Genomic DNA, 25,834 nt, shown 5'->3' on the forward strand with positions numbered 1-25,834 from the left:
GCACTGAATTACCCACGTCTGGTTAATCATCCGGGTCTAACTACACTCGGTGATTTGAGCCTCCAGTCCCTCGGTGTCGGCCTTTTACCGTCTCCAGCCCAGCAAACTGACACCCCCACCACACCCCCTGCTGCATACACGCTTCTGCCCTCATGCATTAATAAGAGAAGGTATAGATGGACCGCAGGGTAACATAGCTCAGAAAGACCCGGTTTATGAACTTCATAAGCAGCCTTGCTTGGTGTGTGTATGTTTTTGGGTCTACAATGTCACCGATTTCTGTCCGCTGGGGGGGGTATCCTCTGAAAGAAATTCTGAAAAAATTAACCATAACTCTACCAATAAACAGAATTAACAGTTTAAACAAATGGAGAAACCCCCCCAAAAAACATAATCCTTTCTGTTTGTCTACGAAACAGAATTATTATTATTGCTTCTTAGAGACTTCCTCTTCAGACTTAGTAACGACACTAAAGTGCTGTGGCCATCACGAAGTCCTTTGCCTCATATTCCTCATCTGCTCCCATATTTTCCAGGAAATAAAGAAATCTCCAGCGCAATGTTTTGCAAACATGTCTGAGTCACTAAGAGACAGAGGCACGCCACAGCATTTGGGTTAAGAAAGTGGAAATCACTGCTTTGTACCAGACATGGGTCGAGCAGGAAAGCCATGTCGAACACACCCCCCACCCCCCAGCTGTGAGCCTGCCATGTTTCAAAAAGAGCCATTCACTTATGAGGGCTTTTAGCCCACAATTAACCGGTGATCGAAAGTTTAACACTCAGTGTGCCACAGATCAGTCAACAGAACAAAGAGCATCATGTATCTATCTGTAATACGAATTACATCAGTACTGCTTTTACCATTTTTTTTCTACATACATTATCACAAATTCTGAAACCGATTGGCATTCCATCCGGGGATGCCTTGTGCTTTCTGGGATACATTTCAGGCCCTCTCAGATGGAAGAGAGATGGATGTATGGATGGATGAATGCTTTGGAAGCTGTTGTAAGAATAAAGCTCCATGGATTTTTGACTGAAACATTATACACAGAACAAGCAGGTGTGCTTGTGCTGAACCAGAGAGAGGGAAGAGCAAAAAAATCCCTTTGCCTGAAGCTCATGAGCAGTTTCCCTAAAACTCCACCTCAGAAAGTCAAGCCCCGGACTGAGTGCTGGAGAGTAAACCTGGACAGTGATATTCCACTGTGCCGATTAACACAGAGCACAGATGGTGTGGTGTAGCAGATGACAGATTTGCAATAGGTATTAAGAGATTGCAAAGTCGATCTCGGGAAACTGAGGATAATACATCCAACTAAGTCATTCAACAATGTCTTCTAGCACTCAATCATGGAGACTGGTCAAGCTATGGCTGATGGCGTCCATGCAGCTAAAAGCCTGTATATCTCCCACTCCTGGCGAGATTAAGGACTGCTTCGACAGCTTCTTTCAAGTTCTTCTGTGACATTGGGATCTAATGAGCTACGACAATAACCTAGTAAAACTTAACAATGCAGTTTCTGAATGCTAGATGATGCAGGACATGTGCTGTTCCATTACTATGAAGAAAAATGGAGATGTCTGTCGATAAGGAAAGGCTGTCTGCTAAATTGCACAATGTAAGGATCCTCAGCCAGGTCTCTGAGAACTATTCTTGGACCTGAACTTTGAGATATCATTTAGGATCTTCATAACCATCTGTACTCACATTAAGATATGCCAGATCACTCCTGAAGGACCAATTTAAAGGTAAGATATGGCATTTCTCTGTCACATTTCCGGACAGCTTGAACTGTCCTTTCCTTCCAAACTGTGCAGCTGGCTGCCTGCTTCTGGGATTTATGGGTTGAACAACATGACTGCTTATGGGGGGATTTGGGCAAAAGCTATTAAACTTGTTTCCTTCTCCCCCACTTCTCCACTGATGCCTCAGATCACACAGGTGTGCAACTGGATGCAAGCTGGATGCAAAATTAGGGCACCAGCTCCATTGCTGCCCCCCCCCCCAATTTTGTCTCCTTCATTCTATAACCACAAGACTGCATTGTCTGACCTAATTATAGTTCTTGCTATCCTTCCTCCTTTTCCACTCTTCCAAGGCCCTCGTAACCGAGGCATGGTAAGGAGAAACCCTACACTGACCAGTGGTCTGCCTGGCTGCGGTAGCGACGAAGGCCTCTGCCAATATCATATCTTTCATCTTTGACGGCGCCCCAATCAGGCAAGTTCGAAAGGGGTCCGTGATTGGTGCCGTTCCAGCAAAGTAAAAACGCTTCCCCCAAAAACATCTTGGAAGGACCATTAAGATGATGAATACCGAATGTCGAAAGTGGTGGAAATGCTAAGATATCCTCTAGCATGATGATGCAGAAGGGAGCGAAGGCTGTCTGGGTCTTTCCACATAGGACTGGCTACGATGTTGGACAGGCAACAACATCAATGTCAATATTTATGCTGAAAAACCTTTAGACTATGTTAAGCACTGTCATCAATAGGGGAAGATGCTGAAATGAACTTCAGACAATTTTGATACCAACAATTATGTCCCTAAAGATCATCCTGGGGAACTATGCCCATGAGCGACAAAGATGGCACAAGGTTCGGCTTCACATTAACATAATTTACGTTTTGAATACTTGGGTTAAGACTTCCCAAAGACGGCAAAAAAAGGGTGCTGGAAGATGCCGTTTGTAGTCTTAGGCAAAAAACAGTGCTTGTTTTGGAAGAGCTGGAGGAAACCGCCACCGTCGAAGAGCACTCTTTCCACCCGAAAAGACGTGGGGGAATGTGGTTCAGCTGCTTTGGGGGTTCTGCCGGTCTCCCACAAGGAAAGATGGGACCGCGAAAGTGCTAGCTGGATCTGGGGGAAAAAAAACACGGCTGACAGGGAGCGGGAACCGCCAAGCGATGTGGAGGGGAGAACCTCGTCTCCCAGAAACACTGTGGAGTTTGGACGGCCAGCTCCATGGTACAGAGAAGGGGTCATGTCAGCTCCGACCACACAAGCAGACCTGTCAATGGCTCTGCTCACGCATGGATTCTGGCCTCCAGTGAAAGCTTGTTCTTGGCTGTATGCACCACCTTGCCGATCCGCTTCCGTTTGCCGCTCTTATACTAACATGGCACATATAAGTTGTAGGCTAATCGTTCTCTTCCCTGCCATGTCTCATAATTAGACCTTTCACCAGACCCTAAGTCAGCCCAGCAGGCCAATCTCACTGGTCTGTGTGTGTGTGTATGTGTGTTTGTGTGTATTTAACACAGACTTAGCTAACACATATGAAACAGCAGAACTAGGCAGGGGTAATTCGTAATGTTAAATGCCTTGGTTTGAAAAGGATGAAAAGTAAATACTGAAAAAAATGACACAGACCTATTTTTAATATCAATGCAAGAGTTGGCGGTAATAATTGGTCCTTAAAGGATGGTGCTGCACTGTGGGACCAATGTAAAGGAGGGGTACTAGACCGCAGCTGGTTTAGCCAGCCTGTGACTCATTCCTATGAAATATGGTGCCATACATAGCAAAAGCTGTAGATCTCAATCATCACACCATGGGAGTAATTATGAGTGATGATAATCACATCCAGAGCTGCAGACGGACTTCGAACTTTGGATAAGCTTGAAGTGTGGAAATGTGCAGCTGAACATTTCCGTTTCACTCTGCGCATCGTTACGCTGGGTTGAGTGTGACTGTGGGATGAGTGATCTGTGGGAGCAAAGTCCTTCACAATACAACACACTGTGAGAGTTACTCAAGTCTCTCAAAGAGCTAACCCAAGTGCTGCCACTTAGGCCTCTATCCGGAGCTCATATAGAAAGGATACGGAGTTGGCGGAAACAGGGGGAGCATGAAGTGTGGGAAAGTCTGGAGACGTAGGCAATGTGACAAGAGAAAGTGAAAAGGCAGAGGGCAACAGGATAACAACTGGAATCCCGTGCCCTCACACTGCCCTCAATCAGTGATACTTTGGGGAGCCACACAGCTGTGTCTAACGCACGCATTAAACATCATTTCTTTCCTGCAGTTTTACCCTGTACTGCTGGCAAGAAGAGCTGGTGAAACACCCCCCAGGGAGAGGTCAACAGCCACATTTCAGAGACGGTAAATTTACGTGTGGGGGGATGAATGAGTTAACTAGTGTTATAACAGTTCAGGACTGTCACCAGAACGAGCTTTAATCAAAGAAAATGACCATGTAGTGCTTTTAAAAACTTGGTTGTTTAAAAGAGCTGCTGTCACATCCATTTTGAACGAAAATGCATAGTAATAAAAACTTATTGTGTGAATGCATTATTAGTATTTCGTGTCATTGTAATAACGTCTTCCATAGAGAGCAAGCAATCTCTGTGCCCATTGAATGGAAAATCAAATTCAAGCTCTGGGCAAACCAGGGAATCCTGAAAAATGGAGACAGGAAACCCCAAAGCCGTCTGGCTGGCTGCTCATCCCCAGCAGTCTATTCCGCCGCTTACTGGTTCAATTGAAAGCTAGGATTTTGTCTTTGCTCCCGTTTCTGGGGTCAAACCGAAAGCCTTCCTCTCCACCTTGCACCGCTGCGAACGGATGGAAGGGGCCAGTTTTATTTGTGCTAAACCAGTGTGACCAGGGATTTTTGGATTGGAGAGCGTGATTTTGAAGGGAAGGGGGCATGATCTGTCAATTCAGCAATAGGAAACTCCACAATTGCTCCAATCACGAGAAACAAAGGCTTCAGCGAGGGAGTTAGATGCAAAACAGGGGGTTTCTGTAAAAAAAAAAAAAAAAAAAAAAAAAAACACCATATGGTGCTGTTCTTTCTGCTGTATCGCCTCCCAGTTTCCTTCAAAACCATCAGTTCACCCTAGAAAACCCTCCATTAAATCTGTACAGTTTAATGTGAATCGAGTGTACCCTGAGCGAGAGAAAATGCAGAAATAATCCTGAAAAGCGGCACCGGATTTCTTTTATTCTGTATATGAATGGTGAGCAACGGGCTGAATAAGAACGGGAGCCCATGACGGATGAGTGAGATCTCGAACACAGGCCGACAGCACAGCTGCATAGAGGGTCAGGGCAGCAGATTGCAGATTATATCTGACTGAGCTAACGCTGTCCAACCTTCCCATTCGGGGGGGGTTACAGATGAAATGGTTTCAGGGCAATGGAGCAATCGAGCCCCGTGCAAATCCACCCATTAGTTTACAGCAAAGGAAATGGGAAGACCTGTAACAGCCTAGCTGACAGGATTATGAAAACAAGATCTACGCAACTGAAGTTGACCTCCAAAGTGTCTGAGAGGCAAATGACTCTCACTGCACAAACAGAGCCAAAGAACAAGTTCACTGAGTTTCTGTAAACCAGGCATGAGGTCAAAGAGGTTAAAGGTCAGGTCAGAAGCACTGACGTGGCATTAGCCAGCCATGATATCACAGATTCCAGATTTCAGAGTCGAGACCCCTAGAGTTTTTCCACCAAAATTTAGTATCAGTCAATCAGTACAATAAATCAGGTGCATCACTGGACACCTGCGTATCAAGGGGCTACAGCTGGGAGGATCATTCTGGTAACTAGAGAGGAATTGAAGAGATGGAAGATGATTAGCCAAAAAAGCATTGATTGTGCTTTACAAAAGATACCTCTCCACTCATTCCAGTTACACTTATTGTAAACCTTTCATTCCATTGTTCCTTACACTCTCACATTCACTCCCTTCACACACACACACAAATGCCTGTGATTTTCCCACAGTTCCTATTCATCAATTCCAGGTTGCAGCCCAACTTGGCAACACTCCTATACTTTGTGACGAAACAAAAAAAACACAGTATAATAAAAATCTGTAAGAATGACCATGCCCTAAACCCTGGGGCCACAGGAGCAAGGCAATGACAAACAGGTGTGTGAAGTCAGTGTGTTTTTAAGGATGGGGCACCGGGTTCAGAGACATGAAAGGGTTCAGAAGGCATGACCTGGACAGGAAGCTCTATGGAATGCAAAGGAGTTGATAAAACCATTTCAATTCTAGCAGGACTGCAGCACTACCAGGCACAAGCCTCTAAATGTTTTCATTTCTTGCTGCCCGATTGCGTGGGCGGGAGGGGGGGTGTAACAGAACAGGCACTGGGTTGGACACTCATCGCAGTGAAATCGACAGAGGGGTGCACTCTGCTAGTACCTGCAGCTAACAGGACCTGATGTAAGATCAGATATGGGGCTGGGAAGATGGTGACCCCCCTCATATGCAAGAGGAAGCCCCCTTCTATCCTGCCCCCTTCTTTGGGGCAGGTCTCCCCCACACCCCGTCCTGTCTCCTGGTCTCCTGCTAGGCCAAGAGGCAAGACATAAGGCCGATTCTTATCTTGACAGGTCCGCAGTGTATGCTGAAGAGGCCTGCGTCTAACCGCAAGCAGCAGCAGCGGAATCAGACACACAGAGCCCTCGCAGAACACCACGACTGGCAAGGGAAATTACAGCATCGTTTTACACGAACGTAAACAAACAAAGCTGTCTGCTGATAAGGTCGTTTGGAAACACTGGACCTAGTGAAATCGTGGGCTCCATTGTATGGCCAGGATCCACAGAGGAATGGCACTTTGTCTACCCCAATGCTCTCCTATTCAGCCCATTAAGAAGGGGGACTGCAACCAAAACGCACCAATTACGCAGCAGCTGCTTCTCTGGCAAGGTGGGGGAAAAAAGTTCTTTCAATTGCGACCCCCATGGGGAATTCTTTCCAGCCAGGAGTTTGAAAGAGATGTGAACTGCGGGCTCATTGCCATGTGAGGTACTCGTCTGACAGGGGGACCCCTCTCCATGGCTGGGTACAAAGGGTGACCCTAGAGGCTTTGATGGCCTTATTATGGTTAACAAACACTTAACAGGAAGCTGGAACTGTTTAACAATGAAAACATTTAAGAGGCACAGTGGGTAAAAAATGAATTTAATTTTTAGACTAATTATAATACTTCATTCCAAACAATTATAAGTAGTCCAACTTTAACTAAAGTTCTAAAGGTGAAGCATTTTGGCTCTCATACATCTCTTATATTCTTTTGCTTTTCTTCTATCTCCCTTAAATGATGGATGTTAAAGGTAGACAGAGCACTTTCCTCAATGGCCTCATATGTTTTTAGACAAATAATTTAGGTGCTCCAAAACTGGGGCTGGGAAGCTCAGAAGTGAAGCCATTGCACCCTGCCTGCTGTAGGTACATTTGGAAGTTCTGTTTTCAAAAATGAATGCCGGAGTAAGTTATTCATGCAGACCCAGATCAGAATGAGGCTTAGCTCACAGCGTTTCAGCCAGGTAAAAGGTGCCAGCATCCGTAGACCCATCTCCAACACCAGAAATGCCCCTCCTATCTTTGAACCAGGGCATGGTGGGGGCACAGATGGGCGTATCACTTCAGAGATATGGGGAAAAAAAATACACACACACACACACACACACGCACACACACACACACACACACACAGCACCATTCCCACTACAGGGCTAAGCTTTCACTGGTCTCAAGTAGCTGTCTGCCACACTGACTAAGAGGAAATAGCTCCATCAAAACCTGAGAAAGACGAAGGAAAAAGAGGCGACAAAAGGGGAATATCGAGTAATGTTTTCGTGGATCTGTTCAGCAATCTCTGCGGTGTGCCCTCGATCTAGTTTCTTAAAAACATTATGAACACTGTGAACCAAATTTCTTGGACGATCCTCTTTGGGGTTTCATTGCCCAGCATCGCTCGGCAGTTCCCTGGGGGAACCTCCCAGACAAGCGCTAACGGCTTCTATTCCTCGAATGCGTGCCAAGAGCCGTCAGACAGCGTCAAGCCCCCCCATCCACCCCTTCTCCCCATATCCCCAGAGCAGCCTCTGGTCCAGACCTCACTTGCCAGGGCCTTTGTCAGGGTCATTCTGCGCCTTGCAGAGTTGGCTGGTGCATCTCAACCGCAGACACGTTTGAAATATGAATTAAAAGGCTGTGTAACGAATGTGGAATTCCTGCATGTGCTCGCTTTTTTTAACTTGGGGACCATTTCTCTTTCTAAAGCTCCTGTTGGAACATGAGATTACAGTACAGCTTTGTAGTGCTGGAGAATATCACCAAGTGAGAGTGAGCAGAGAGCAAGCATCAAGCACACGAAAAAGAAAAACATTCAGATTGCGCAGAAATTTTTTCTTACTATCGTTGCTGTTTTTTTGCCCCATGTTACCCACCTGTTGAAATGCGGCTTCAACTTGCATTGTTCCATTCCCTGCCTTGCAGAAACCTTTGAGAACTTAGGCAACGCAAGCAGATCGAAAGCAGCCCCACCCAAGAGAGAAGCTCAAAATTTTGAACACTCACTCACAGTGTCTAATTTACCGAGGAAACCCTCTCTGAGAGGTGAAGAAAAGGACAGCCAGCTCTGAGTAAATCTTCCGAGCTCACATGCTGCAGGTGAACCCCAACCAATATTTTTAAATCCCAATGGGTTCTGCAATAAATGCACTTGATTCCAGGCCAACGGAGAAAAATCAAAATTAATGCACCTCAACGACTGCGGTCTACCTTGATATTTGTCTCAGATGACAGTAGAAAAAAATGCTCTTATTCCTGAAAATATCGACCATCATTTTTACCCAGGGCACAAATCTCAGAAGTACAGGCTTAAAAACTGCCTTACAAAACAAGAAAACATATTAAGTCAAATATGGCAATAAACGTGGCTCATGGTCTATACACAAAGTTATTTATAACGTAATGGCAAAATTGTACTCTATCTAAGCAAGATTTCATGATCAATTCTTTGTGTTAGAAATTAACATAATACTTGTGCAATGAACAGCAAAAAGTAGATCCTACCTCCAAGAAGCAGGTTCCTGCTGGAGTGTTTTCGCTGATGGACACTTCATAGAAGCTCCTTCCAAAAACAGGCTCATTGTCATTTATATCCTGCAGCATGATGTTCACCACAGCTGTGGAGGACAGAGGTGGTTGCCCCCCATCGGAAGCCACCACGATTAGGCTGGGTTTAGGATCAGTCTCGTAATCCAGCTGTGATGCAGTGGTGATTATCCCCGTGGCCGAGTCAATTGTGAACCAGTTCGAGTGAGTTCCATAATCCTGAAGAATGCTGTAGTGGGTGTCACCATTGGGCCCTTGGTCTTTGTCCCTGGCTGTGACCTGCAGTACAAAACTCCCGGGGAAAATCACCTCTGGTATGGCCTGTGTGTACACCTGCTGGTCAAAGAGTGGCGGATTGTCATTGACATCAGTGACCTGGATAGTGAAGGAAGACTCTGCCTGGAGAGGTGGTGTGCCAGAGTCTGTGGCCATGACTCGCAGCTCATAGGAGTCCCTTTCCTCTCGATCCAAGATCTGGTCCACACATATAAGGTAAATGATGTTGTCTTTGGTGGTCAGGGCAAACTTGCCATCCCCACCCTCCAGGGAAACATTGACATTGGAATACTCGCCATAATCGGGATCGGAAACAGAAATCCTAGCCACAAACTGGCCTGGCTGTGCTCCCTCTGAGATTTGAGGAGAGCCATCCTCACTGAGGAAGATGATGGTCATGGTGGGCTGGTTGTCATTGTAGTCACGGACATGGATAGTGACAAAAGTGTTAGTGACCTCTGGCTGGCTGGCGTTGTCCCTGGCCTGCACCACCAGCTCATGGACTTTGCGCATTTCGTAATCCAGAGGCTTGCTGAGTGTGATCACACCAGAGTGTGGATCAATAGAGAAATAGCGGTCAGGGTCGCTCTGCCTCCTGTTGATCTCATATAAAACCAGGCCATTGTCCCCTTCATCAGCATCACTAGCAAACACCTGCAGGATGCTGTTGCCAGGTTGCATGTTCTCCATGATGACAGCGTGGTAGCGGCTCTGATTAAAGACTGGAGCATTGTCATTTATGTCTTGCACAATAACGTCAAGGATCATTTGTCCAGTCTTCTTTGGAGACCCACCATCAAAGGCTTCGAGGAGCAAAGTATAGGTTGATTTTTGCTCTCTGTCCAAGATGCCATTAACTACGAGATCCAAGGAAAGACCTTTGTTGCTTCCCCTCTTAGTCTGCAGAAGGAACTTCTGCCCCTCATTTCCATCTTTGATGAGGTAACCCTGTGTCGTCAGCTGGTCCTTGTCTGCATCGGTGGCAGAATCCAGGGGAAACCGGGTGCCAATAGCAGTTTGCTCAGGAATTCTGAAGGTGGTTCTTTGCCTGGGAAATGTGGGTGCGTGGTCATTGATGTCATTCACCGTGATGATCACCTCCATAGTCACACCAGTCATGGTGACAGCAATGAAACTGTAGCGGTCCCTCACTTCACGGTCCAGGACCTTGGCGGTCTTGATGATGCCAGTTTTCTCATCTATATGGAGGTCGCTGCCCACACCAGTGCCCTGGTGATCTGAAATAAAGTACTGGGAGGCTGTGACACCAGGAGGCAGGCCGGCAGTGATATCGCCCACAATAGTTCCTGCAGGCTGTTCCTCATCTAGCTGGAGCTCCAGAGTTCCCAGGAGAACCGATGAGTGAGCAGTCATAAGTTCCAGGGCCATGTACAGCAGCAACAACATCTTTTTCGTCCAGCTCCCTTCTTTCCACAATAGATCCAACATAGTCTTCCCCCAACCCTTAGACACTGCCTTTGGGTAAAATGATTCCTTCTAAGCCTGCACAAACAAACAGACAAAAAATTATCAACAGTTTTATTAGCCAAATTTAATTACAATAAACACATTATAAAAACAAGATAGCAGATGTCTATGATACCACCACTTCTACCACAAGCAATGCAGGTAAATCTTTGAGCTATATAGAAGAATTGAAGCCCTTATTCACAAGTTCATCACCCAACCCAATACATCCCATACTCACATATTTTTCTTACATTTGTCTCACACAGGCCATTACTCAACCGGACTGCTCAGAAACCCACAGCTCCAGGAAGAGTACACCCTGAACCAAAGAACCCATTTGATCTGTGTTCAGACTGAGGTCCCTGTGCTTGACCCTTGCATATCCTGTAAATCCCAAGGAAACAAGCTGGATTTTTAACAGAGTTGGGTTCAAATCTGTACTGGGCAACACCCAATAGAACCCATGTGTCAAGGAACATAGTATGGGAAGCTGATGTCCACCCACATTGGCGGGCGAGGCTGGTTTAAAGCCCTTTCACAGTGTTAAGAGCTCCCAGGACATGTGTTCATCTTGAGATGTAGATTTGAGGAAGAATGTTCTCCTCCAGAGAACTACGCAGAGGACAGACAGAGGAAAAAAATTGTCTCGCATCATTCGGGGGAAATAAACCTTGTAATCATGTTTAACCTGCGCACACGAATTTCTTTCAGACACACAGGTCACTTGTACGGTCGACATAAAAACAAGGAATCACACTCTTAATAAATCACTTAAAAGGCAGGTGGAAAAACAGATCATTTATTAGCATAAAGGGTGACTTTTTGCCCACTGATGTATTGATGTCAGTTTTCAAAAGGTTCTTGAAATTGTGGAAAAGTTAGCCAACTAGTTATAATAAATCACACTTTTAATGAATAATTTAATTATACGTATGCTGTAGTGTGCATTCTTGGCTCCAGTACATTTTATCAGTTACAGAAGTGGGTTTGTCATCTTAAAAGTCTTAGCCCACCCGCCATATTCTTACTAGCACAACCTGTGCTCCCTCATGTATATTATATATGACATGGATTTCAGCTACACTGAGGCTCATTCAGAATTTCAAGGGTAGGGCCCGGCCACCTCTGGGACCAACCCTCTGCCAACAGCAATGCTAAATAAATAACAGTGCAAACCTACGGTGCATTAATCTGTGCATTTAAAACAAAAGCCCTGGTTCACTCGGGCTAAGTGTCTGTAGCCTCAGTTTGTATGATGAAGGACGATATGGTCGGCAAAGGGAGATGAAGAGGAAGAAACACTGTGTGTGCGTGTGTGTGTGTGTGTGTGTGTGTGTGCGTTCTGTTTGGAAGAGCAGCAGTCCCACACTACACCTCGCCCCCAATTCCACCCCACCTGAAGCAGTCTTTGCCCTTCACACTCATTGGGCAAAGACTTGTGGGTGCTAAACACTGAAATATATTCACAAAACTCATGAGACAAAGAAATCACTGCAACTGTTCTGGCAAGGACGATTCTTTTGTTAGATCATATCATACACACCTAGACACACGGTCTACTCAACAAGTAATGATACAGTACACCTCAATTCAGGAATGATTACAGTTCAATCCAAAAATGATACAAGCTCAGACTGAGTATGATTTACATTTATTTAGTATGTATTAAAGTGCTCTACTTTTGAAGTAAAAACATATTTGATTTTTTTTCCTCAAAATCAAAATCAAAAATCAAAAATCAAAAAGTCACTGCATTTATTTTATACTGCAAAAACCACCTGAGACTCTAAGCTTTTAGTTCATCTTAACATAAAAATATATTAGCCATACACAGTTATAGCATCGCCAATTCTGACAGCTTTACCAGGTTTTGGCTGATTCCTTCTAAATTACATTCTCCATGCTTCTGTACTGAACATACAGCATCACAGCATACGCAAGTGACATTTCTTAGTTTGATGACCAGACACAATATTGGTTGATGGTGTTTAGCTGAAGAATTATATTCCTGGCATGTACTTGTGGTTTTGGCATGGTTTTCTAGAGCCAGTTGTAATCCATTATTTTGAAAAAATAAAGCATGTCAAAAAATACACTGAGAAAAGGGTGATTTATTCATCGCTTGCAGTGCAACCTCAAAATCAGTTAGGAAGGAGAACTTCAAGAGGTAATTTTGTGTTTTGTTCTTTGCTGGATCATAATTGCACATCTCATTGTCAGTATTTCCTCCTAAACAGCTTGTAAATTGCGTTCTATATAAATGTCTCATGTTCTGAATAAGGAAACGTTTTCTATTTGGATCATTAAAATGCCTGTAGTTGTAAAAACCCTGCATTAGACTTCCCAGACGTTCCCCTACAATAGGTACTTGAATGCGATCTGCAAAGCTCCCCCTAGTGGCGATTCTAAGAATTGGAATTTAGATAACTTGGATTGCGCATCCTTACCGGAAGGGGACAAGGCACACAATATAATTGCAAAATACAAACACACCCACACAAAACAATGGAACCAACTTCAATGAAGAATTTGCATTTTTGTCAGTCCTCTGTGTTTCTATGAGTTTTTTAGTTTTTTAAGCAAATGTGTGACGACAAATCCGTTTTAAAAAAAAAACTATTAATTATATGTGCAGTATATCGCGGCATTGCCTAATTCTCAAATCTGAAGGGTGCTTATTTTCTATAACCTCAAAAGTAGTGTCAGACTGGCGAATCACAGTAGTAAATCAATGTGTGATTATAATCTTTAATTCTAACTATATGTAAAACCAAACACATTGTTACAAATCACTTAGACAACGAAGTGCTTCAGGGTGAGGGCCAAGACCAAAATGATTTGCCAGCCAATGTGGCGCCCTAGGCGACCATCAACGCAGTCGCCCCCAGACGAGGCAAAGTGAATTTAGCTGGCAAGCCGGCGCCCGCTGCCTATAGGATTGACCGACCCTGAGATGTAATGAACTTGTCCAGCCTAATATTAGAGTCCTGTTTAACTTACATAAGAGGTTTTACACAAGTCCCGTTTTAATAATCGTAAACAAAACATGCCGGATTTACCCATAACGCAGCTGAATACCAGGAGTCACATTAATAGTTGAATATATAGTTACCTTTCTTTACCTCTGCTGCCGGTTGTTTAAAACGAAAAATGCACGGTTTGGCGTTATTAAGCTGCTTATACCACGGTTACTATACTTTTAGCTTACATGTTTATAACAATGACCGACTTTTTGGAAACTGACTATAGTCGAAGTAATGACGGTGGTTTCGGTCGTATATAAGCGAAATGTTTATTTTTAGTAAGCTTGGAGATTACCGTTTTCTCAAACCGTCCAGATAGCCTTGTTAGTCACCAGACACTGTACTATACAGCGTTGTCTGACGTATAATAATACAGTACTACAATAAACTCTAGTTAACCATATTTTACTTTTTATTTATCTGCAAAGGAGCAAAACTACTCAGTATATTAATTAAAGGCATCTTACACTAGGGTATGGCAGAGTAGCCTAAACTTTCTAAGCAACTCTGGTAATATTTGATCAATGTCGAAATCGTTTAACGTCCCGTTTTACTGAATGCAATGCAAGCGTTAAATGGGGGGTACCTGTATTTTGAAACCTCGGCGATAAAATTCGTGGGGGTGAGGTTCCTAAGATAACTTCGTCGAAAGGACACACCGCGGTATATCGCCCAAGCCTAGTCATTCTATTAATAAATGGGTTTTCGTTTCGAACACGTGGAAGATATCTGCGTGCAGAAGATATCTGTACGCCAAATGCGTGGTAGCTTCCAACGGTGCGTTTAGTTTTCAAACTTATATTAACATTTACATGAATTATAATCTGTTTTTAAGCTTTTCTCTGATGCAGCTAGTATTCATTACCTCTGATAAGGCAGCAGCAAACCGTCCCCTAAGGATGCACACGACGGAGCTGACGCACCTCACACATAAGCGCACTACACGCTCTCTCTCGCGCACTTTAAATGTCCGTGCGCCGTGACAGTGCGTGTTCGCAAAGGGAGCCGAGCAGGAGGGCTCCAGGCAGTCTGCCCTGTGCTCCCTCTGGCTCAGCAGCATTGTAATTGGGGTCTGCTGGAAGCCAGTCCCAGGCATAAGGGATTCCCGACTTAATTTCAGTCTGCAAATGTGGCAGGCCAGCACACACGCACTCACACACGCACTCACACACGCATACACAGGGCAAAAAAAAGGGCAGAAATCTTTGAGGCTTTGAGAAAAGCTCTTAGCTCACTGGGATGGCCCTGTTTTCAAACAGGTCAAGCTCTCCCAGCTAGCTAACCCCACAATGCGAAAAGCACCATTGCAGGCCCAGAAATTCCCCCAGAATAAGCCTGTGGAGATTTTAAAGTGCGTGCCAGGATGGAAGCCCTTTTAAGAAACAGCGATTTACTTTATTGAAATACTGAGGCTTAGCTTAAAGTTTAAGGTCTCTGTGCTCACGCCGCAGTCACAGGAATTTGCCCTCCAGCGGAGCAGAGGAACCGCTGCAGTGCAGCAAGTTCCAAATGCATGTAGCAGATCAGGCCTGGCATGCTTTAAATGCATGTGGCCAAGGGAAACCGAGTAAAGCTCACATGCGACACGCTTGTTCACACAACAGCCGTTCTTTTCTTAATGTCCAGAAAAGCATTAATGATTTTCTACATAGCGTGATAAAAGTTATAGTCCGCATGTATGGATGTGAGTGCAGGAGGGGAGCAGACACACTCCAACTATGAGATTCCCCCCCCCCTAGTTTTTTATCCATCCACCCATCTTCCATAACTGCTTAGCCAAAACAGAGTCACGATGAGCCTGGAACCTGTCCCAGGAAGCACACGGCCCAAGGCAGGGGTCAACCCGCATGGGATGCCAATTCTTAAATTCTTTTATTATCATCCACCAAAAAAACGCAGCATATTGCTGTAAAGCCAACATGGAAATGAAGTTTTAGGAATGATGTCATTGCATGTGCTGGCCAGAGTTTCCTTTTGAGAGACACAGAGAGTACAGTTTAGCCCAGTCACCTGACTCAAACATGCTGCATTTCTAACCCAGCATAGATGTCAGAAAATGCTGGCTGTGTAACACGGTCACAAGTAACACAGCTACGTGTATCTTAGCGCTTCATCGCCTGAGAGACCATGGGCCAGAGATCCCTTCAGATCCTGTTGGTGTGTGTAACTCATCTTCAAGTGCTGCTGGGATATATATTCACCTAACAGCACCTCACTGACAGAAGTAGCACTTCATACTTCATTAACTAAAAGACAAGGGCCGTACATTACGTTGAGCATGGATGACCCCCCCCCCCCCCCCCCCCCACCGTCTGCCCCATGTCCTTGAAGCAGGCAGTAGCTAACAGCAAAGAGGACCCATGGACATCACCCATGAGCAGAGTGGAGCTGACTCCCTGTAACGTTCACGTTTGTGAGAACACCGCTGGGATGCTCCTTTATCACCTGATAAGCCTCTAGGGCCCCGTTTTCACAGTTTTTGGGGCCAAACATGCCGTGGATATTTCCAAGTCGTGAAACTGAAGTGCTGTTTCAGGTCCTATTAATAACAGGGGTAATCAGGCCCTGCAGATTTCCAGCTCTGGCCGACGTAAGTGTCCATGGCTAAGGGGCAGAAGCTGGCCTCGCATCACCTGGACACGCTGCAACAAAAATCTGCCAACTTATCCGTAACCTTTTTTCAAATCCAGTAAAGTTACAGTGTAGTGAAGCGGCGGGTCTTTAGCTCTTTTGCATTCTTGCAAACGCTACAGGGGGAGTTTAGCGGTGATTTGTCACTGCCAAAGGAATTATGCTAGTCAGGCATAAAATCTCCAGCAAGAGCAATTGAAAGGGGCTTCTAAGGGCCTGACTGCATGAACAATGGTGCACATTCATTAGCCGCGATGGGCTCCAGCTTCTGTAATGCAATTGTGAGATTCGACTGATTTAAACAGCCCAAAGTAAATGTAGATAATAAAATAACAGCTGACGTAAGATATAGGCTTAGGATGCAACATTCATCCCAAAGCAGAGCCACAACATCACCCGAGTATCACGGGCGATGTAAACAGGCTGCTTCCCAGGATTCCTTCACCAAGAAGTCGATCTTGAGAGAACAAAGAGGGCAGTACCCCGCCTCAGGCTGGCCAGGCACACGTGCATCCCAGTTTACAGAAAACAGCGGTTTCCAAGGGGACGGTAGATGCTCCTCTACAAAGAGCTACACTTTCAATTCCAAACTCTGACCCCGGTGACCCCAAAAATATGACTCTTTTTATTTTTCCAATCAGCTTTTATAATTCCAGCTAGCCCACTCTTCACGTTACGAGTGGAAATATCACGACCACCAGCCGGCCTGCACGTGGTCATGTTACGATATTGTCGGTAAAATACTAGAGACCTCCCTAAACACAAAACAGATGGATACCACAAAGGTTCCACTATTATGGTATTGTGCATATTTAAAACCGAACGCTCCCAAAAAGTTGCCTCTTTCAAATTAAATGAGAATCACGAAAGAATTAAGTGTGGGGTCTCAGGGAGCCAAACCACTACCAGATCATCATGCCCTAAAAATAGCCTTCACATTTTTTTAACGTAACGCAGTGAAATAGCTTAACTGAGGCTAAAAGATAACGAACCACACAGCTAGGATTCCAAATACGACTCCTTAAAAAATGGAGTTTTACGAATATTTTCCAATCACATTTCTTCAAATATCAATGACACATTGGCGTGAAGCAAGGTAAAGAGAAAACACTGCTCATAGCCAAAGCAGTCCTGGGAAATAGGAAGTCAGGATTTATTCAACTCCATGCGACCTCTGAAATAATCCTGCACATTACTGGCCCATCATAAAGCTAGTAAATCAGGTTTTATTGTTTGATTGCAGAATTATTTACATTCACGAAAACTCTTCGTCCAGCTCGTAAGCTGCCAAAATCAAATCCACTCAGATTTAAAAAATAAAAAAGCCACGACTTTAGCTGGGAATCTTTTAAAAAACATCTGTCTCTCAAATAGAAGGTTAACTGCTGTACAGAAACCCAGAAATAAATAAAATAAATAGCCAGCCAAATTGGGATGGCTGATTCAGTCGTGAATCTTGAAAACGAGCCTCGGGTCGCTCACCATAACCGGACCCGATTCCAGGGGCATGGGGGTTTCTTGGGGGGGGGGGGGACCCCACAAACTTTCACATCAGCTGAACATTAATAACAAGAAACAAGCCTGGCAAAGAGAGCAGCAAGGGTAACCCTTAGACCAACAATCTCCCCCCAGTCTGTCCGCACCGCCAGCCCGCTTGAGATGCACGGGGGGATTCTCCACATTTGGGACCTGTGGTTCCGCTGGATAAGACAGAGCCAGGAAAAGCCATCGAGGCGCCCAGATGTGCATCCCAAGCTGCTACAGGCGGGAGAGGATCGGAAAAACACATGGGTGTCTCTTCAGGGAGTGCGAATGTGTGCTGGATGCTGAGGAGCACTGAGGCCATCTGCTGCAGCCACCAGCTCCACAGAGACAGACCAGGGTCATTGTAGGTTCGAATCCCACTCCTGCTCTGCAAGTGTGGAGTTTGCACGTCCTTCCTGTGCTCATGTGGGTTGTGTCCCGGTTCCCTGCAATTTCCGGGATAAGCTCCAGACTCACTGCGACACTGCATTTGAGAAGTGGTTATGGAAGATAGATGAATGTTTGCATGATGAAGCTTACCTTAAGAACCCCCCCCCGCGCCCCCCAACTAAGGGAAATCCACTTCACTTACAACAACATGGAAAAACACAGAACTTGTTCAGAGCAAACAAGTTAACGGGTTAAGACTAAACAGTCTGTATCTAGTGGTTTTTCAAAAATATTTGTTCTGTAAATAAGTCACTTAAGAATTCTTTCCATTTTTGTTTCGCTTTGCCCACAGGGGGCCGCAAACCATGAAGCAATTTCTGCGTGATATAATTAAAACACAGTCATACATATGGTCATTTTTACATTTGACAGTTGCCAAAACACACATGCACACACATTATATATATTTAAATAAAACTGAATGCAGAAATACTCGCAAAGGTTTAAATAAAAAATTCACAAAAATTTATTTTTAAATTTAAATGTGCAGAATACTGTTGTTCTTAAAATGATGACACCAAAAATATCACACGCTCAGATATGTGCTATCAGCATAAAATGTGTCAGAATTTAAAATATTTATTTTTACAATTAATACATCCTGTAGCTTTTTCTTGTCATGTAATTATGTGTTTAGGCCAACATTTTAGACAAACTTATGTCTGCATTAAGATGCATATCATTTTATTTATTTATTTTGAGTTTTTGGCACAATTAATCCAAGAAAAAAATTTGGTAAAACAAATCTGGACAGCGCTATGAGCAGATGGCGCTGTAAACCCTTTTGTTTATAGACCGTTTTTGTTTATATATCCCTCTCTGGCAGAGATTCAGGTCGCTCTGCATTTTTAGCTTTCACAGCTGATAGTTTTCCCAGCACTGCGAGTCTCCCCAGACCCCACAGACACCCACACGGACCAGGAGGGGGCCGAACGAGCGACAGGCACGCCGGCCCCAGTCAGGAGGCCCCAGGAGGCCCTCCAGTGGCAGATTAGTAAAGCAGGGTCTGGATCTGGGACCGGGGGGTTATGGGTTTGCAATCCCAGGAGTGCACTGCTGTCAGACTGCGAAGGAGATGCCTAATCTGAATGTCTACGGTGAAATGCCCGGTGAAAGCCGTGAAACTCCAGGGGAAATATGTGGAGGGGAGGAGGAGGCCGAGAGCACTACAAAACAAAATTACAACATGAGCGAAACCAAAACCGCTGTTGCTGCTTCTTAATATGACTGACTTCTACATAACCATACCCCAGCACACAATTAAGCTCTCAAAATAAATGCAGCGCAGGAATTTTAATAGATATATATGTTTTAAAAAACAAAAAACCCAACTGTCTATCACTGGCAGTTAGTGGCTGTGTTTTCATTTAGCCAGAGTCTGGGTTCAATGTGAGCTAAAAGAATTCCCTCCTCCCAAAGGAACTCGCATGCCACATTTATGGCTAAGCACCTGCGTGAAAAGAGGGGTGGAAACAGAGGTAAAAGGAGGTAAAAAAAAAGCAGATGGATATGGGGTATTCAAACCGATTACACGCCTCCGACTGGAGGCTGCTTCGATGAGCGTGAGCCAAAGGCTACCTGCAGATGGGACAGGTGAGCTTGCAGGAAGGGTCTCCTCCAGCTCTTGGTTAGTTGAGCACCAAGCGGGCACAAGGTGGGATGCCAGCCACTGGTGCCCGGCCATCTGGCGGGCAGGCGGGCTCGGCAGGGGGCAGACCCAACCGTTACGGAACGCGGAACAGACGAGTCAGGGAGCAGAACCCATCTGTGAAGCTGTGAAGCCGTAACTGACAGGGCACGGCCGGGACCCCGAGGCGGGCCAGGGCGCCAGGCCTGATGCGGTTCGGGACTCGGCCGTGCAGAGTCAGCGGGGTGCCCGCAAACGGACACTTCCCCGATGCTCCTCCCACCCCGCTCTCTGAGTGCTCGCAAGGCGGAGCACAGATGGAGATACCAAGGCCCCCGGCAAGATGGAGACGCAGAAAAAAAAATCAATTAGCGGTCTGTATGCACATAGATCTGATGACATAATCTCTGAAAGCCACGACGTTGTCGGCTTTTCCAGTGAATTAATGATATTTCTTTTACTGCCTCCTTTGAAAACTTTTTAAATTTCCCCTAATCCGATAAATCTAATAAAAATGATTCGAGCATGAAGCTTTCATCCTTAGTGACCCCAGATGCTCCAAGGCAACCACCTCCCACTTAGTCCACTGCATGACAGAAAACTGTGACCATGTGATTACAAGTCACCTGACTTCCCCCCCAAACCCCCATCCCCTCCTCATCCCATAGCTTTAACCCCAAACCGGTGTAGCATGTTATGAATTGTTAAAGAAATACACTTTTATCCCAGCTACTGCTAGCGGCCAAAATTCGACTGAAACCTTATAGATCTGTATACACGGAGGGCATATCCTTACGGAAAATCTAGCTCTAATGCAGAGTTTGATCCTTTAAAAAATTACAGAAGATAAATCAAAACACTGTTGAAATAAGGCACAATAAATTACGAAAATGCAAATAATTACCATCTGGTTTTTTGAACATTAAAACCAGTAAACAGTTGTAAAAGTGTGTAATTCTTGTATTTAATTACAGTAAAGTGATTCCACCCATATGTTATAAATACGTATTATATACCTATATTTACATACTACTGATGAGAGGCTTATTTATAGCTGAAATAATCAGCTCTGGACTCTGAGTTAGCTAATAACGTGACGGGTAAACTAATTGGAACAGAGTTGCCCTGCAGAAATAATGCATCACAATCTTTAGTTTAAGATCCAAGTTAAACAAATAGCTGACACATGTGGTCTAAAGCTAATTGGAAATTTTTTTGTGCGCGTGTGTTATGTGTGTGTGTGTGTGTGTGTGTGTGTGTGTGATCGCATGCTTATTTCTGTCAGTGACGTTGCCAATATAAATCACGGCAAATATAATCAAGGCACCAAATGCTGGGGAAGAGCTTGAGTGGAATCCAAACAACTTCACTGGAGGCTTAATTGGAAAAATGCCGACGTCTGACCGCAGTGAACTGTCTCACCTGTTTCTACTTAGAATAAAAAACACTGACGTTTCCGTTTGATGTCAGTGTGGGAGCAGGCGTCTCCGTCCGGAACACTTCCCGGTGAACATGTGAAGTCCTGCATGTAGTCTTTCATGCCCACCCCTACTGTCATCCATTAATGTGGTGAGCTCAGGCTTGGGATGCTTACAGGGTCGTACACAGACTACGACTGGATTAAGCACCAGGACAGACTGCTACACATGTATATTATAATGAAAATATTTACTTCCAATGAGAAACTGACAGAGATGAGAGCAGAATACTCTTGGAGCATCCATATAACTCGAGTGTTTAACAAGCAAAATCAAACTCACCCTTGACCTTTAACCCCCCTGCCTGACTCCGTGATGTCAGTCGTAGATCACTGTACAGTTGCTCGCTCTACTGTGAAGACCACGGAAAGGTGACCTGTGAACTACCCACCCCTTGTGAGGTCGAACTCAGGCAGGAGGAGAGCTGTGTGAGTGTTGGATTTCCATCTCCCAACCCATGTGATTCAGCTCCCAGACAGGCGAGTACTACCCTGCCAATAATCTATATTAATTACATCTGTTTTTTACGCTGTTATCCTGTGATCGTTCTCCAAACACCCCCTCCCCACCTCTGCGCACCACCTCTCACTGGGTTGCATTTTATAATGGTGGCATAGACCACCACTAACATTCGGGGGGGTCACCAGCAAATGCAGGTGGACACACCATGTGGCCAATTTACTCGCCAGAGAACCTGAGTGCGCAGCAAAACCTACAATTGCTCTGATATTTTTATGACTTTCATTTCATGACAAAAGATTCTTAACGCTTTTTCGCTTCTTTCAGCTCAGTGTTGAAACAAAAAACACAAAAATGCACGATTTTTAGACCGCAAGAAGACACTGAATTTGTCTGATTACTTGCTGGGTGGTTAATTCATCCTGACAGAGCGATGTTAACTGGTTTTAGAACAATTTGCCCATGTCACCTGAAGAAGTAAAAGTAACATGTGCCGGGCATTTTCTTCGCTCTTAATAGCTTCCTACAATCCCAGTTCAGTAGCGGCTTTCTGCGCAGAAAACACCACTACTGTCCAGCTAAAAGCATATGTTTCGCGTTAAAACACAGAGTTGATTTTCAGTCAAATGCACGACTCGCCGCTTCAAGCAAAGCCGATCCGTTCGCGGCGATGTCCGCTTCAGAAACTCCAGATAACGCAGTTAAGAGTAACGGGATCTGCGCGCCCTTGGAAAACATCGTTCCATCGTGCTCGTTCCTGTACCAGTTTCCTGATGCCATTAAAATGCGAAATGAAGTGAAACTTCTTCTTTTTTTTTTAATTGCGCGCGTGTGTGTGTGTGTGTGTGTGTGTGTGTGTGGGGGGGGGGGGGGGTTAAATGAATTGACTAAACTTCCAATCAAAACCTGGAGCAATTAAAAGAAACATTACGTTGCGGTCTATTTCTAATATATCTAGTCCTAATATTATCTAAAGCATATCTGTATATAGACAGGAAAATGTTTAGGTAAATGAGGTGGATGCTGCGTACGTTTCAAGTATTATATATATTATATGTGTGCGTGCGTGTGTGCATGTGTGTGTGTGTGCCTATATAGGTGTTTATATGCCTGTAGAATTTCAACAAAGTTTTGGCAATTTTACAGTTTCAGTTAATTTAACATCAATACTTTCAAAAAACTAAACTTTCATAAAGAGTGTTTCAAAAACAAAATGAATAAGCCAATGGATTTAAATCTCCACGTTACTATATTTTTGTGAGAAAGCTCACAAAAAACGAATTGACCCAAATTTTTGAAAATCCCACAGACAAACGAAACATTCTGCACGCACACGCGTAATATTCTGCACACACATGTATGTATGTATACAAGTATATACCTGAAAATCGGTATAGATACTTACATTCATTTGCCCCAACTCCAACTCCTAATGTGTGCGTCCCGTTAGGAAAATAAAATCCAGATTGTATTAAGTATTCTTAGCAATTCCTTTTCCGCTGTAGAGAGAAATACGAAACAGGCATACGCACGTTTGCACTATATTTTATCCATCACAGGGCAGATGGAGGTGTGTTCTTGTATCTCTTTAAAGTAATTGTCTTTTTTTTTCTCCAAAAAACGTAATGAAAAAATTTTCTTTTCCACTTTCCCGTCTCCGTTCCAGGTAAATGTAAATTTCCAGTCTCGAGTGGCCTTTGCGGGGCAGCAGGAAACTCATTCAGGGTTAAGCTTCTCAGTCCTTCATCGGGTTTCCAGTACCGCTGGAGAAAGTGCGCTCATTCAACGGCGTCGGCCGCAGCATCCGCTCTGCGAGGCTTGCCGCGGAACAAGCGCACGGCATCTTCGCCGGAGAAACCCGACGCCGCGGCCAGGACCCGCCCACTGGCTTCATTTGCATAATTTATTCAGCACGTGCTAAGCCATGCAGCGAGATCATTAACCTGCAATGGACGGAAGGGGGAGCCAGACAGCATGAAGCCCTTTGCTCCTGCAGACTTTGGTGCCACCAAGCTCTGTTAGATGGAAGTAGTTTTTCCATATACGGATGAATGCGCTTGCAAGGATTCATTTATAAATACACCCTTACTTTACCAATGCTAAAACTTTCACTGCACGTTTAATAATTATTCAAAAATAGGCATAATTACATAACTAAAGTAAACCTCAACTCAGTATTTCGTCTTTGAATTTGAATACCTTCAGTGTAAAAAAACATGAATTCAGAATCATCCCAGGTCACGTCAGGTTAGGTCAGGTTGGGGAGCATGCGAGATAATCATCCCAATTATCTAAAAAAATGCAATTACTGAAGTATAAGTGAAAGTATAAGTTACCCTCTCTGATAAAAAAGGGACAATCCCACCTTCTTAAAAGCATCACCTTTTCACTGACTTACTCTTGATTGTATAATTGTCCTTGGCTGCTGAAATAGGCCACATTTGGGACACAAGTGCAAGACTGAGGTAATCGATTCAGTCAGGACGTACACGTAGAGAAAGCAAACTAGCATCAGCACTGTGTCCTAAAGAAAAAAAAAACCCTTCTCATTACCGTAGACCAGTGAACTGTGATATTGATATTATATCACGTCTAGACCCACTGCACTGCTGATCCTCAAGGCTTTTGGTTCTTCTGGGGAGATTTTTAAATAATATTTGTCTCATTTTACATGGAGCCCCACCTACTTGGACTTAACGCGCCTTTTGCTTGGTGCTCTGCCGCTCCATTCATATTGCAAACATCCACCCTATGCTAGTCATAGAGGGGGAAACATGGATTTAAAAGAAATAGATCTAAACTGTGGTTGTGGTTAATTGCGGTGGCTGGGTTGCAAACGCCACACTTTGTAGTTAATGCAATTTACCACAAAATTTTATCGACATAATTTTAATGTACAGCAGATGGCTCGATTGACACTACTGTGGGCCCAGTTTGGCGTTTTGGTTGTCAGTGGTCATCGGTGCAGCTTTAGATTTATAGGTGGAGGTCTTCACAAACAGCTCTGGGATAAATTTGGCTAAATTTTGGTTTATGGTGCACTTTTCACATGCAATGTGTCGGCGATGGGGGCTAATGTAGGATTCACTCCATTGTGAGTGCAAGGGCGGCCTTAATTAGTGACGAATGTGCTTTGTGGAAGGTCTCTTAATTAACGACGTCTGTAAAGTGTCGGGGTAATTATCTGAAGTTGATCGTTGTCATTTACAGAATAAATACGCAAACGTTGTTTAGTACAGGGGCAGCCTCCCCCCCCCCCCCCCCAGGGAGGTTAACGACATCTAGTGCCCTATGAAACTCATCAGTGGTCGCTGGGAGAGGGATGGAGGATGGAACGTCTTATTCAGATGTGATGAGATGATTAATGTACCCCCCCCTCCCGATTCCAGGTGATGTACTGGTTGATTCGGCAGACCGGCTCCCGTCTCCAGCCACGTTTACCTCTGTCCCAGCTGGGCACTTATTCCAAACAGGTGTTTGAGCATCTGCCTGACATTCATCCTCTCCCTCCAGGGGAAACTGGGTCCATCTCCATTCTCCCATTCTCTTTAACTGGAAGAGTGAATTCGTTCCCAGTGACTGGGTCTGGCACGCCTCCCAGTAGTATTCCTCACCACATGGGATGATGGTTGTAGAAAATTTTGATTTTTAAATTGGGGGGGGGGGGGGGGGCAACCCTCCTCAAATTAAACACATATGCAAATTATTACTATTATTATATATTTGTTTTTCTAAGTCGCGGGCAAAGGCCTTCTGCAGGCATTCGTTTATAATTTAACCGCATTGGTGAGAATAACCTTGGTGGTGATTTTTGCTGGTTTTCGTGCATTTGGATTGTGAACCAGTGCGGCTGTCATGAGCAAATTGTTGAATATATTACTACTCCCCCTGCCGCCTTCTCTCCCGCCCCTTCTCTGGTACCAGACTGAGCATTCAGACTTGCAGAGCGTGTGACTTGACTACAGTCGCACTAATATATTTCTTTTGTAGTATTTCTTCTGCTGGCACCTGACCTTGAAAAGACGG

The 25,834-nt window shown here is 44.6% G+C and overlaps 1 protein-coding gene across 2 annotated transcripts in view; it reads right to left on the bottom strand.

Annotated features, from left to right (window-relative positions):
- LOC125711895 (protocadherin-16-like) overlaps positions 1 to 23,621 on the bottom strand; it is a 91,510-nt gene extending 67,889 nt beyond the window's left edge. Inside the window, exons 1-2 of one of the 2 annotated variants that reach the window (XM_048981324.1) lie at positions 23,214 to 23,621; positions 8,829 to 10,649 (exon numbers count right to left, since the gene is read on the bottom strand). In XM_048981324.1, coding sequence (XP_048837281.1) covers positions 8,829 to 10,595 — 1,767 coding nt within the window. In that variant the 5' untranslated portion in view covers positions 10,596 to 10,649; positions 23,214 to 23,621. Of the gene's footprint in view, positions 1 to 8,828; positions 10,650 to 14,504; positions 14,647 to 23,213 lie in introns of those variants that run through there. The other variant, XM_048981325.1, reaches the window with a different exon arrangement.
- Between the last annotated feature and the right edge of the window lie 2,213 nt (positions 23,622 to 25,834).

This window comes from Brienomyrus brachyistius, chromosome 17, assembly GCF_023856365.1.
Source record: "Brienomyrus brachyistius isolate T26 chromosome 17, BBRACH_0.4, whole genome shotgun sequence".
NCBI classification, from domain to species: domain Eukaryota; kingdom Metazoa; phylum Chordata; class Actinopteri; order Osteoglossiformes; family Mormyridae; genus Brienomyrus; species Brienomyrus brachyistius.